We start from the raw sequence: 15131 nt of genomic DNA, 5'->3' as shown, positions 1-15131 counted from the left end.
AAACTGGAAAATTTTGTTGCTTATGTACCTTGGCTCACAGAGGTGAGAGAATCAAGGAGGTCACCATGTCTTGTAACCCTCAAAAAGCCACACTCTTTACCATGACAGTCAGGTGGCTTGCAGGCCAAGAATGTTACAACAGAAATAGTTTCCAGATTCCCCCTCCTCAACTTAAAACAAAATTTAAATAATAGAAGTATTTTGGACTGGGGAGATGACAGGCATGACTTTGAGGTGGGGAGGATTAAGAAGAACAGTATATGCTAAAATAGTATAGCTAGCAAAATGGAAGTCATCTACTGGAACGCTTTTAATTTGCTTTAAACAAAATACTCTTTTGTATATTCAAATGGGGAGTAGCTCAGCTGTTGTGAAGCCAGAAAATTAATGGTATTTTTAGTGAAATAGCAAAAGCATGTCAACAATGTAGCTGCAGATGATAATGCTGGCATTTTATTCATGAGGAATTATCAATGCAGGTTACTGGACAACATAGTGTGACTGAAAATGATTGAGTGTCGGAGAAGCCCGCCATCCTTCTGCTCGATTATTTTATTTTGCATTTAGGCTTCCCCAGGCTTCATTTGTGCATGTATTTTCCCTATCACAAACCAAAATATAAAGTCTTCCTGGCTTAGAATTGTATGCATATTTCTTCCTTTAAAATGTCTCCGAATGAAAGTTCCCCTTGAGTATTGACTCAGAAGCTGAGGGGTTCATTTTCAGTGCACACATGGTCAGTGGAGGTGGTTAGGCTTCAGAGATAGGTCCTTCCGAACAGTTTATCTAAATAGGTCTATGGCAATTGTTTAAAAGCCAGCAAAACTCACCACCGTTTGACAGATGGAAATTGTCACGGAATATGCCTTCTCTGACAAGTAGAAGATTTGGAATAAGTAGTGAGGCCGGAAAAATGTTTAAAAACATGGGCAAGAATAGGCAGAAACTGTATTTAGGCAATTAAAATGCCTTTTGGAAGAGTGCGTTTCAGTGATAGTTGAAGAGTTACTAAAAATATATTTGAATGGTCAGGAAAATTAAGCTATATCTTTTTGTTTGGTCTGCAGTTTTGGTCTATGGCGCTCTGGGCACCATCACTCACTTTGTTTTGTTGGTATTATTTCACCCAGTGTCTGAGCAAGGAAGAGGCTAAGGCTTCCTCTCAACATTCTGTTCTCCAACCTCATTTATTGGATTCCCCTCTGCAACTGGTGACAAAAAGAATGGATTATTCCTTTGTGTAATTGTGCTTGTTCCAGTACTTCATGTGACCAAATCAGGAAAGAATAGACATTTACTGAGTTTGTTAAAAGTGGGAATGGCCAATTGTTTTAGTCTTTGCAGCATCTTGATCCTAGAGAGCAGTTCCCAGTGAGAAGAGGTCAGGATTTTCTCAGAAATGGGGGCATGCATTACATGGCTGTGCTCCACTCAAAAAAGGTACATGAATGCTCCCCACGTTTCAGCTCTCAGAAGATATTTTGCTTGTTTCAGTACTAGATGGTCAAGTGTAAAGGCCTAGATCTGAAGTTCATGAGGAAGAAACCCCTGAAATGACAGACACTGAATGGGGATAAATGCATCTATGTGATTAAGCAGTTGGTAGTTCTTCCAGGGTTTATTACTCAAGAGAGGAGGTAGGGAAATCGTGCAAGTAGAAAACTTGAAAAGACTCACCTTAGAGGGAATATCTAAAGAATAAAATGAGTAATAGTTCAATAAGAAAAAAAAGAAAAAAAAAACTTGAGAAGACAATAAGGCAAGAAGTTTATCACCATTAACAAGGCAGAAGAAAGAAAGACTGAGACTACACCGACTTGACTCAGCATGACTCCAAAATTTTGAGACCCTGGGCAAAAGCACAACAAAAGGCTCACAAATGAAAATGAGTTCAAGAGAAATTTACTTAGGCCACGTGAAAAAGATTGGTACACTGCACCCTCAGGCAGTGACCAGAGATGCAAGGGTAAGCATATTCTGGAAAAGACCTGTTTTGCAGACAGATATGCCTCAGTCTTTCCTCCCCCTCCTTTCCCACTGCTCAAGCAGGTATTCATGTTTGCTGTGCTTTTAAAGCTAAAATATCACCCTTGTAAACGGTGACTCAAGGTGACTCTACATACTCTGTTCAAACTGCATTTCTTAAGGTTGGGAAGCTGGTGTGTGTTGGGACCTGTCTACTTCTGTGCATGTGACGTGCTATGAACTCTAGACAGCCAGTAGGCAGGAAACAGTGTAGCAATACCAGCTAGACACTCATCCTCTGGAACCAGGTGGTCTGGGTTCAAATCCTGCCTTATGCTGTTTACCATCCTTGTGATTTTTGGCAATCTCCTTCTCTATCTGTGTAACATGGGAGTGGTAAAGTTGCCCAATATAGTAGGTCCTTATTTTTTTGTTTGTTTTTTTTTAGTGTACAGTATGAGTAATTTGAAAATGACCTAGTTATGTTTATTCTTTGGAGGGTTAATATTTAAATTAACTTGCATTCCACAAACAAACACTAAATTAACAGCAGAAAGGAGCAAACTAGAAGTGTGCCAGGCCACAGGGAAATTATTCTGAGATTAAATTTTGCCTAAAAAAAATCTACAAAATGGATCTTGTACATGCAGATGGTTGAGAATTAACTTTAGCTGATCCGAGCACATATTTAATTCCATTGGGGATTTTTTGTTTAGGGATAGTTCAACCTTGGCTGAGAATGTGACTTTTATGTATTTTACAGCAAAACTACTTGCTGCTCATAATGGATGAAATTGGAGACCAAAGAGGGAGAACCTTGTGGGTTCCTGTCAGTCTAAATCCTGGTTTTAAAAGACATTCACCTGCTGTGCTAGTGTTGTGTGCTTCTACTGGTAGGAAAAGCTAGTAACTACCCTGACGAGCTGAACGAGTGGCCCGAGGACTGTGATCTCACAGTTTACCGTTTTTGCAGAGAGCCTCTTTTATTTTCATGTCAGATTATCTGTAAAATGGACTTCTCCCTCCAGTGTTGTAAACCATAACAATTCTGGCGTTCCTCTAATTGTGTGGGGAGAGGGAGTATACCCAACAGATGCTTGTCGAGCAGGAGAGACTCTTGCTGCTTTTCATTATTTTACTATTAATACACCTAATCCCTGTCAATAAGGTTGGCTGTTTGGGGAAAGAACCCACATCCCTGCACTGTAATACTGATTTATTTGCAGCTTCTTTTCTTCAGACTGAGTTAACTGAGGAGTCTCACAAGGCAGTGAGTCAGCCTTGGTATGGACTTCGACAGAGGTATGACTGAAGGGAAACGAGTGATTGCAGTATTCAGGGTGCTGGGGAACAGCAGACCTGGTTCAGCAGGGGAGGTTAAGGACTATACTCCCACCTCTATTCAAGACATGAACGCCTCTCATAGTGTGATCGCTGGCTGCTTTGTTTGCAGTGAAGATTAGCCTCAGTTTCTCCGTTAAAAAAAAAATGTCAGTCTGGAAGATTTTATATGGCCTATGCGTTTTAGGCCATTGAAACAAAACACTGGTTTTTTTTGTTTTTTTTGTTTTTTGCAGGGGTGTTGGGGGTGAGGGGGGTGGCCTTTCAGTGATTAGTGCCCTGCTACATAGTTGTCTTCCAGAGCTACAACATGAAGGAGCCCTCCTGTCCTGGGGAGAGAGGGTGCCCAGAATGGAAATTCAGGTTGCTCAAAGAGTTATACCAACAGGGCTCTAGCAGATTTCATGTTTTCTTAATAAGAACGACAAAGGGGCCAGAGTCCTGGAAACAAGATACACACTGGGCATAAGAGTGTTTGCCCTCATGGGAAGAGTGTGGTTTTCCCACAGGAGAATCCAGAATAACCAGCCAACATGGCCAAGTTTCCCACTGTGGGCGGGCAGTGAGGGGCCCCTGAGCAGACAGGATTTCAGCTTCCCACACGAGCCAGGGTGGATCTGGCAAAGGTTTAGGAGATGTCTTTCAAGTGGATCTGTTTTTCTACATGTTTTCTACCTCTGGATGTATAGAGTCAGCTTCCTGCATGACCTGTTTTTGTGAGACAGAGGACCTGGGAAATATGAGGCCATATTTGAGGCAGTTCATTCTTACCAACTGCCAGACCTTTGTTTTTAGAGAAGTGGAATCTTCACCAAAGGCCCAAGAAGCCTTTGTGGGGTCAGCTGTGCTTGAGAATTCTTGAATCTTTGTTACTCTTTACTTTATCACCTACCTGAGATGCCACTTTTGCTTGCTTAGCTCAGGTTTGGAATTTGATTAAGAGGGATTCACATTGCTCTGGTTACCAGAACTTAGCATCAGTTGTGTTTCTTTGTAGAGATGTATGTTACTTAAAAGATAAGGGAAAGGAACATGTGTTTCTGTAGCTCAGAAAACCCTAAGAGGAAGCACCAGATTAAGTGGAAACTTTCTACAGCAACGGTTAGAGTTCTGTTAAAGAAACAAGTGCAAGTGAGGGCAGGTGGAGCACAGAAAACTCTCAGCACAGGGACTCAATTAAAAATGCTTTTAAAATATAATTCCAGTCAATGTGGATAGTCTTAGAACATTGCAAGATGTGTGAAAACGTGCTTTAAATGCCAGCAACCAGTGAAAAGGGCACGGTTTTAGAAACCCTGCTATAAATTATGTGCCTTTGGCTTTCAGGAACGTGGAGGATACATCACTGAAATATTCAGAATAAATATCAGAGAGAATTGTACAGTCTTTTCATTCTGCAAGGAATGAAATTTTGAAAGAGCTAGTTGTGTTTGGCCTAAGATCCTGAAATTTTTTTATAGTGTCACAACATTTGTTTTGGGAGATGTACAAATCAAATCTGATTATAACAAATATTACAACAAAGATATCCCTCTAACCAAACAATTTCTAGACCCCAGCCAGTGGTCCACTTACTTAAAACAATATTGAATGTAACCCAATTCCATTAAGGCAAAATAATGTGAATTAGTCTTGGAGTTTTTCTTTCATGCGTTCCTTACCTCTTGGAATTCATATAGGCAATTGGCAGTGATTCCAAAAATGTTTATTTACCTTTGGAACTATATGATTTTAAAAGTGTAGTTTACCTTTCAAATTATTTTCTGCATAGTTCCATTTTACAGTATGTGTTTTTTGTGGGAAGAGACTACTCCAAATGAAATTCTGGTTTCTGATTGGTTTCCTCCTTGCCTATTTTAGTTTCTTATACTTTTATACCTGAAAAGTTTTTCTTGCATTTAACAGAATAATTTCCCACTAAAAACTATTGAAGTAGTAGCATAATTTATATTTCATTTCTTGTCAGCCACCAAAACCACAGGGTACAACCTGATCAAACACAGTAAATATGAAACAAAACACAGGCTCAAAATAGAGTGGATGGCCATTGCTGCATGTGAGTGGTTTTTGCCCCGACCCCTGGTCAGTTGGTTCCAGTCATGCCTCTCCATGCCTTCCTGGGGTTTGTAGGGCCGTTCTGCTTAATGTTTCCTGACTCTACCTGTCCCTGGGTTCAGAACCCAGGGTTCTTCTTCCTCCTAATTACCCTTGCCCTCTTTAGTCCTCCCAGGCTTCAGGCTTCCCTCCCCAATGGGGATCGCTTCCCAGATAAAAGAGTTGAGAGGTCGCTTATTGCTTTTCTCAACGTTTAAGGAAAATCACTAGAAGGCTGCTTAGTATAGAGTGAAAACCATGTGCTTTGTAGCCATTGCAATGGGCTCTGGAGACAGCTCTGCCCCTGCTAGCTTTATGACCTTGGACATGAATAATAATTAGCACTGTGGGTGCATATACTCTGTGCTATCATCAGAAGAGCCCATTAGGGTTGAGTTTGCTATCATCTCCATGTTGCAGATGAGGAAAGTGAGACACAGTGAGACTAAGTAAGTTGCCCATGGCTTACCCAGAACATAAGTGATGAGCTGACTAGGATTCAGTTAGTCTTCAGAGCCCATGCTCATTCTCTCTATTATAGGGTCAGTTTTAAACCCTTATCTGGATGTACCTTACTTGGTGTAGGCAAAACGCAAAGATTAGAGATAGGAGGAGCCCCAGCAAGGGGCCTGCCACTTAGGAAAATACTTAAGATTATAGGAGCTTCCTTCTTTTCCTGTCAGATCAGCAAAAATCCAAAGTATCGATTTTGTATATGTGTATTTATAATAGTGCTGTTGTGATGTGTTCGTTTCATGTGACTTGTCTGTCGTATGCCCTTAGAGTGTAAACTTGTCACGTGGGGCAGGATGTTTTAATACTTCACATTTTGTGGACTTTCAAAATGGTGGTTCAAGGCCATTTCACTTTGGAGCATGTTGGAATGTCATCACACAGTCCCGTGCGTGTTTTTGTGTTAAATTTCTCATATCCAACAGATGTATCCTCCTCTTCTACCAGCTCAGAATCTGCTATCTGATTAATTAAAATGTATGCAGATGAAAAATCCGACAAAGATTTTAACTTGTAGCCTCATCAGTTTGCTGGAGGTTAATAGGAATATTCTTGCAGTAACAGAATCCCCAAATTTGGATTTTCTAGCTGGATGTCATTTTTATTTCATGAAGAAAAAAGGGTAGTTTTTGTTTGGTTGTTTTTTTTTTTTATAACCACTAATCAGATGTAGTGATAATACTTTATAACTTAAGTAGCTATAATTTTTAAATCTCTTTGTCCTTTCTGCCCTTCCCTAATTGATGAACAAGCACTTATATTTGCAATGTTTTGGCTCTTGTTTCCTATCAGCTGACTTTTGGAGATTTACGGCATGGATTAAGTAGGGACCACTTGCGTATCCTACTTTTCTTTGTTTTCCTTTCCAGTCTTCCATTCCCTTTTTCCCTGCCATCTCCTCCTGACCCTCCAGAGAAGGACATCTTAGTACCTTAGTTGGGTGGCAGTCACAGAATAAAACTTGATTCCAGTGCTATATCAAATTGTTGGGGCAGCCTAAGGAATTAAGTTGAGGGCTGCATATCATAGTGATTTATACTTTAAGAATACCAAATTGGGGCCCATGGCTTCACAAAGGCATTTTCTTGTATTAATTTGTGAATCTACATGAAAACAATTAAGACATGGAAATTAAATTTCATTTATTCTTCATTTAACCAACCACTTTAAAACAAACATAAAATCCTGAAATCAGTATATCCTTAAAATCCAGAATGTGTAGTCATGAACAGCTATTTGTGACTGGTGGCTTAATCATTTTCAAGATTCTTCTTTGATTCACTAAGCACTGTCACTGCCACTGTGGTTGGTCATTTTGCTTCTCTTTTAAACACAATCCTCAGCTTTACATTAGGGAGCTAAAGTGAGGTGAGCAATGATGTCTTAGAATGTTATACCAGTTCAGTATCCCTTATCCGAAATGCTTGGGACTAGAAGTGTTTTGGATTTGGGTTTTTTTCAGATTTGGGAATAGTTGCATTATACTCACGGGTTGAGCATCCCAAATCTAAAAAATCTGAAATTTTAAATGCGCCAATGAGCATTTCCCTTGAGCGTCAGGTTGGTGCTCCAAAAGTGTTGGACTTTGAATTTCAGATTTTCAGGTGAGGGCTGCTCAACCTGTACTGGCCACTTTGAACTGGTTAGATAACAGGCATCACACAAGATGCTTGAAGCCAGATTGCCCTGGTAGAGTGACAATAAGGGATAACTACTTTACACTCATTTTATACTACTGCCATATTTGATGATCTGTTAATTGTCAGTCATGTTTGTTTAGATATTGTTTGGTCACTGTGCCTCCCCAAGGCCTTTCTGGCAAAGGGCACAGCAAATAGAGTAAATAAATTACTGCTTTTGTTACCACTGAAACTATTTTGGCTCAATACTCTAACTTATTGAGTGTATTTTATTTTATTTTTTAAATAAAATATGTGGAAAGAGAGAAAAGCCAAACAGAAATATGGTAGAAAGAGCACTGGACTAGATTCAGGGGAGGGGTGGCCATCGTCTAGCCTTATCTATGAGTCTCTTCTCTCTGAGCCTCAGTTTCCTCGACTGCATAACCACTTAGGTTCTTCTGATGTATGATGAACCCTATGATTTCTTTTATTTGATATTTAATAGCAGCGCTTTATTATTTTAAAAAAACTCAAATTATTAGTTTCAGCTAAATGTTATTCTGTATAGATATTCTCAGTGAAATGTTGGAGCTGCCTCAGACATGTAAATCAAAGATTTGTTCAATATTTTAATTTATTTCATGTGTTTGAAGATGCATTTCCCATGCATCCATGGTTTTAGCCATGAATAAAACGTAGTATTACAGAAGGTATAGTGGTATAAAATCCAAAAGGATAGATTTGGGCTCAAATCGCAGACTAGAGATAGATGACTTAGCAAGTTACTCAGTTTTCCCCAACTAGATTCTTTTTAATAGTAACAATAGCAGCAATAATAATATCTATCTTTTTGGGTTATTAAAAGATTAAATGAGACAGTGTGTATAATTGCGAAGTGCCTGGCATTTTACTCAGTTCTCAGTAAATGTATCATGTATTCAAAATAGTAATTTTGGCTAATTCAAAAACACTATTTGCATGCTAAAAGTTGTAGTGCCTAGTATTAATTTAGTTCGTGGCCTCTTTATGACTTTCTGTCCTTTTGAAGATGTGTCCATGACAGAAGTAATAATAACCAGACAGCTAGAGCATCCTGAGCATGTGTCATGGACCAGGCATTGGGCTGTGTGCTTTATGTATGTTGTCTCATTCTAAGATTTCCTTTCCTTTTTCTTCAAAATGTTAACTCTACTTACCTGAAAGTATTGGACTACGATAACAGTAGAGACAAGATGCCGTGATAGAAACTTTTTTAATTTTTTTAAATTGGTAATCATGGGTCCTGATAACTTGTTATAGTTGTTTCTTCATTTTTTTTTTTTTTTTTTGTAAAACAATTCTGCGTTTTGAATTTGTATATAATCTGAGATGGATTCAATTTTTTTTGGTTTTGTGGAAACAAACTTAATTGAGCTTATACTATTCCAGAAGTTTTAATATGTGGCATCTTCACAACTATCCTGTTTGTGAATTTTGTAGGCTTGTCATTGTTTTCGCCTCTATAAAAATGTGGTCAATTTGTGGATGCTCCTTTACTTATAGAATCAGAAATGGGTGGTATAAGAGATTCTACACATTTATCTAACTATGGAACTTTAGAAGGAAGAGTACTGAAAGGTTAACCTTACCAGGTACTTCTAGTGTAATTTCTCTCTTCTATTTTGAATGCTTGTTTATGTATAAAGATGAATATCAAATTCAGTAGCTTGTTAACAAAGCAACTAGTGAGTGATGTCATTGCTAAACAAATTCAGTACACTGTTTTATACTGTATGCAGTCTCTGTCTCAGTTAAAGAAATTAGATATGTGAACTGTAAATATATTAAATGAGGCAGAAAAAATCATGCATAGCCTCATCAAGCATCTAGATGCATAGGTCCACAGATAATGATCTCTGTCAAGTTATGTACGTGAATCTGCCTGTTCAATAATTAGTACCATTCTTTCGTCATAATCCTGACTTTATAATAAACCTAATGCATTAAAGCAAAAAAAAATTGTAGATGTTAATCTATGTACATTGAGTAAATGTCCATGTTTATCAGCAGACTTTCATTGCAAGCTTGCATTGAAAACCACATACAGACCTTTCCCTAATCCTAACTTCACTTCTTACTAGCTGCAGGACCTCGGACAAGTCCCTTCACCTGTATTTTTATTAATACTTAGTATTTAACACCAAAATATTTGGACTAGGAGTTCTCTAAGTCTGTGAATACATCCAAAAATTAAGATTCACCCTGGGGAAAATTATGTATTGATGAAGTAGAATGAGTCTTGGATATACTTAATCTGCTGTGGTTAAAGGAAGTCACTATCAGCGAACTCAGTAATGTTATTTTGTTTTTTATGTTTAGACGTACAAATAAAAATAGCTGTTATATATTTGTTAGATTTTGATAAAGAGCTTGCTTCATATGGTAAAGAGCTCTTCACATACATTGTTGTAGCAGAAGTGAAGGTCCATTGGATATAGGCTCTTTCCTTATAGAGTGACAGCATACATACCCAGTAAAGTCGAAAGATCTCTAGCTTTCATGTTACTGGATGTTAGGACATTTCTCTCAGGAATTGAAGATCGAATGTCCACATTAAGGACATTCTAGACATTCTAAGTCCTCATTCTAAGGATACACTGACTTTTCTAGCTACATGGATACAGATCTGTTCAGTGGTTCCATGGATAACTTTTTAGGAAAAATAGGCTACATATTTTCCAAGGATTCCTTAACTACTTCCTGGAGGGAGGGAGGGAAGGAGGGAGAGAAAGAGAGAGAGAGGGAGGGAGGAGGGAGTAAGAGAGGGAGAGAGGGAGTCAGAGAGGGAGAGAGAGAGTGTGTGTGTGTATGTGTGTGTGTAATTTGGTATATAATATAGTTATATATAATTTGATTTTTTTTAATGACTCTTGGATAGCATAAGAAAATGTTACCAAAAGAGTGAAATCTTGATTAGTTTGAACTTACTTCACTGGTGTCTCAGGTAACCTGTTAAGATGTGGTGCCATAAAGAAGGCCACTCAGATTCAGCACATTGGCATTTGGTTGGAGTTTGGATCTGGAAGCATCCTATTCTGTGGTTTTCTTAAGTTAAAACTTATTTTAAAAGAGAAAATAAATATACAGGTTCTTTTTAAGATCAGGCAGGCCCACAGTCTCTTATCCACTATTCTGAAATCCAGAAAGCTCTGAAAACTGAAAGGTTTTTTTTGCGTGTCATTCAGTAACAAAACTGAACCTGGCCTGAAGTGATATAAAAGTGTATTAATATTTGATTATAGACTGTTATTCCAGCCCCTGTTAGAGTATATGTATCATATTGCCTTTAGGAAATTCCCCAAATACTGAATTCTAAAGCACATCTGGCCCTCAAGGATTTCCTGACATGCCTTTTCCAAGTCCAGCCTTGGAACTTGTGTGCTTACCTTATCTCTAACTCTTTCATTGAAAAGAGGCAAAGGGGTCAAAAACCTTGTCCTTTTCAGCTTTGAGCCTTCCTGCATTCCTGTGAGGGGCCTGCGTTGTAGTAGTCATTTGTCACACTCTTGAATAAATCAGTGAAGGGAGGGAGGAATGTTCAGCCAGCTGTTCCAAACCAGTCAGCCAGCAATTTCCTGTCCAGTGTCCTAGGCATAAATTAAGCCATGAAACTCAGGTGCCTGATAACTGAAGTTATCAAGTAACAATTTAGGACCTTTCCCCTGCATTTAAAATCATGAGAATGAAAATGCTCAAGCATCTCAGGGTGGTAAAATGACTCTTGGTTGGGGTTGCAGATCACCCTATGCCCACAGCCATTATCTCACCTCCTGGATCCTATTGAGAGCATCCTAAGAAGAGAATGCCGGAAACTTGTTATGACTGTTGTGGTGACAATCATCAGGTTATAAAAAAATGTAGGAATACACTACATTCTCTTGCTCTTACACAGACAAAGGGATGAGTAAACTATGGCCCACAGGCCAAATCTACTTCCCAGTTTGTTTTTGTGTGGCCTGTGAGGGAAGAATAGTTTTTACATTTTTGACAGGGCGTAAACAAGTAAACAAAGAAAAAAATATACAAGACCTTATGTGGGTTGCAGAGCCTAAAATCATTGTTGTCAAGCTGTCAAACACTTTACAGAAAAAAATGTGCTGACCTTTGATGTAGACCATCAGTTTAACTCCCAACCTTACTGCTCCTATTTTTAAGATTGATTCTTTCCTTCTCCATTCCTATTCTCCTTTGTCTTCAAGAGTCGGCCGACTCTGTGGTCATTCTTACAGGGCTCATAGTTACTTTTTGCATGAAATGAGAACCCTAAAAGATGTGTACATTCCCCTTTTTGAAATGTACACAGGAGGAAACTCTTAGGTAGAATTAAATTGAGCGTAAACATGAAGTTGAAACTTATTTTGATATTCAAATGTGGAGAGAACCAATTAAAGAGTTTACATGGTACCTATGCCAATTTTACAAAGGCACCATTACTCTGGTCCCTTAATCAACAATGAGCCATGTCTAAATTATGTAATTCTGGAATACCAGTATAATTTAGGAATCATACTGCAAGCCATTCTATTTTTTTTATAAATTATGTAAGTTACATCAGCATACAGCTTTTTATATCTTGCCTTTTAATCCATGAACTGATAAGGTGTGGGTAGTCTCACCGATCTTGAAATATTCTCTGTGTTTTGTATTAGGAGATTAGTAAAAAACAGTTGAGACCTAGAGTCAGAAATATTACATTCTAATACCAGCTTGACTCCTCTAGCTTTGTGACCTTAAGCAGTCACCTAATCTCACAGGAGTTCTGTTTGCTCATCACTAACATGGTAGTAATAATACTATCCAAATAAAGTTTTGTGGAGGGCATGTACAGTGATGGAACGTGCAGAAATGGTGTTGGTGAAGCTGAATGAACTTATGACGATGGTTTATCATTTATACATATACTGACTCATTTCTTAAGATATCCATAATTCCGTAGAAAGGCTGAGAACCAAAAGAAATGAGGTTGCTTTTTAATTTACATTATTTTCATCTATTTCTAATATGGATGTCTTAAAAATGAGAAGGAGTATTTATTCCTATAATGCATATCCTCAATTAAATGGTTATATTAGCAATTACTTACTACCTAAGAACTTTCTCCAAAACATACTGGTATGAAATCGAAAGCGTTTGCTACATCTCATTAGTCTCTGTGTTGGCTCTGGTGGAAGCTTTTCTCTCTAGGCCGGGCTTGAATTTGCTTATATGTCTACAGTCAGCTGGGTGGTCTAGAACAGGGATCCCCAAACCCCAGGCCACAGGCCGGTACTGACCTGTGGCCTGTTAGAACCCAGGCTGCACAGCGGGAGGTGAGTGGCGGCTGAGTGAGCATTACCACCTGAGCTCCACCTCCTGTCTCATCAGCAGTGGCATTAGATTCTCATAGGCATGCGTACTGTATTGTGAACTGTGCAATGCAGGGATCTAGGTTGTACACTCCTTATGAGAATCTTAACTATTGCCTGATGATCTGAAGTGGAACAGTTTCATCCCAAAACCAAACCACTACCGCCACCCCACCTGCGTCCATGGAAAAATTGTCTTCCATGAAACCATTCCTTGGTGCCAAAAAGATTGGAGACCACTGGTCTAGAACGTCTTCAGCTCAACTGACCTGGCTCTCCCTCATGTATCTATGGTATCCCTCTAGCAGGCTAGCCAAGGCTTGTTCTTTTGGCACTAGTGCAGAGTCTAGGAGAGCCTCTCTTTGCATCATGTGTGCTACTGTGCCATTGGCCAAAGCAAGTCATATGGCTGAGTCTAGCATCAGTGACAGAGCGTTACCAAATGTGGATACAGGGAGGTGTGAAAAATTGCAGCCACTATTGCAGTCAGTCTAACACAGTAGTTTTAGAAGTAAAGGAAAGTCTGCCCAAGTGGTGACTGGCTTGTAGCCTGGCACATGCGTCATGGTTGGGCCCGTGTGCATGTGAACGGCTTGGTAATTTCAGTGCTTCCCTTCTCATTTCTCATCGCTGCACTAGAACCTTGGCAGCCTTACCATCTGACTGCTTCACAAGAAATAGCCCACACCCAAATACATACCTCTCGTGTTTGAAATAACACAAAGAGTATTGTCTCCAAGACAACTTTGATGAAATGTCAGCTTTCTCTGGGTTCTAAACCCATATAAGAAGCATTGTTATCCTCATTCCTGCTGGGTAATTTGTATACTGCAATAGTTTGAAAACATGCCCGTTGTTCTTTAAAATATGCTTAATGCTAGATTAGAGAACAGATTTTTTTTTTTCTGTTTATGCAAGCTCATTTCTAAAGCATTTAAAATAAAGAGCTTGGGCATGTATGGTATTTAAAAACCCCTCACATGATGTTTTTAAAACAGATCAATTTCAGCATTAAAATGTTAGGAATTCAGCCAAGGAAAATTCAGCTTGGATTGTATAGCTGTAATGATAATGTATTATAACCATCTTCTTTGAAAGTGATTGTAGCAACAGAAATGAACCTGGTGCATTATATAATTTAAGAGTGTTCATCAGAATACTACTCTAGGGGGATTATACAAGCCTTTCCTAAAGCAAAACGAAACATGGATTTTATTATGAGGTACTTAAATCACAAGAATAGTCATCACAAAATACCTAAGATAACTCATTTGGATTGAACAGAAGGTCATATGTCTGAACATCACTTATCACACTTAACTACTTGGCAGAATATTAGTATGTAAGAGTGCATGATTTTTGTTTTTTAGCTACTTTGGCTTGAATTAAAAATGTCTTGAGTTTGCTTATTACTTACCCAAAAGGTATTTTCACGTCAGAAGTAACTTCATAATTGAGACATTACTGATTTCACAAATTGACTCCCAAGTACAGATGGCCCTCTATATTCCTTGGTTCCACATCCTCAGATTCAACTAACCACAGGTTGAAAGTATTTGGAAAAAAAATACAATAAAAAGTTCAAATAAAAAATATAGTGTAACAACTATTCATACAGCATTTACATTGTATTATAAATAATAGAGATGATTTAGATATTATAAAGAGGTATTATAAGTAATACTATAAATAGGCATTATAAACTAGAGATGATTTAAAATATACAGGAGGATGTGTCTAGGTTATATGCAGATACTATATCATTTTATATCAGGGACTTGTGTGCCCTCTGATTTTGGTATCTGCAGGGGAGAGGGAGGAGTGTCCTGGAACCAAACCCCCATGGATACCTAAGGATGACTGTAATTTAGAAAGTTTATATATCAGTCACATTATTTAGGCATATTAATCTTTTTAAAACTTTTTTAAAAGCTTTGAACCAACCGGTTTCTAAATATCGAAACATCTGTAATGTTGGTTTCTCTTCCGGGTTGAATTGTGTCTCAAAAAGATGTAATAAAATTCTGATCCCCGGTACCTGTGACTGTGACTTTATTTAGAAATAGGGTCTTGGCAGATGTCATTGAGTTAAGATGAGGTCATCTGGGAATAAAGTTGGCCCTGCATCCAGTGAGTCATGTACTTATAAGGAGAGAGAGGTTTGACGATACAGAGGAGGCACAGAAAGGAAGGCCATGAGAAAGCAAAGAGG

General features: G+C 38.5%; 1 protein-coding gene across 24 annotated transcripts in view; it reads left to right on the top strand.

The window, feature by feature from the left end:
• Positions 1-15131, top strand: part of LOC129479284 (transducin-like enhancer protein 4) — a 151844-nt gene that overhangs the window by 96712 nt on the left and 40001 nt on the right. The window contains exon 8 of one of the 24 annotated variants that reach the window (XM_055272166.2): positions 358-367. The exons of the other annotated variants lie outside the window; for them this stretch is intronic. Within the exon in view, the coding sequence (XP_055128141.1) occupies positions 358-367 (10 nt within the window). The remainder of the gene's footprint in view (positions 1-357; positions 368-15131) is intronic. 24 annotated transcript variants of the gene reach the window in all.

This window comes from Symphalangus syndactylus, chromosome 3 (assembly GCF_028878055.3).
Source record: "Symphalangus syndactylus isolate Jambi chromosome 3, NHGRI_mSymSyn1-v2.1_pri, whole genome shotgun sequence".
Lineage (NCBI taxonomy): Eukaryota > Metazoa > Chordata > Mammalia > Primates > Hylobatidae > Symphalangus > Symphalangus syndactylus.
Note: the sequence above shows the minus strand (reverse complement) of the source record. Positions and strands in the feature narration are given on the sequence as shown.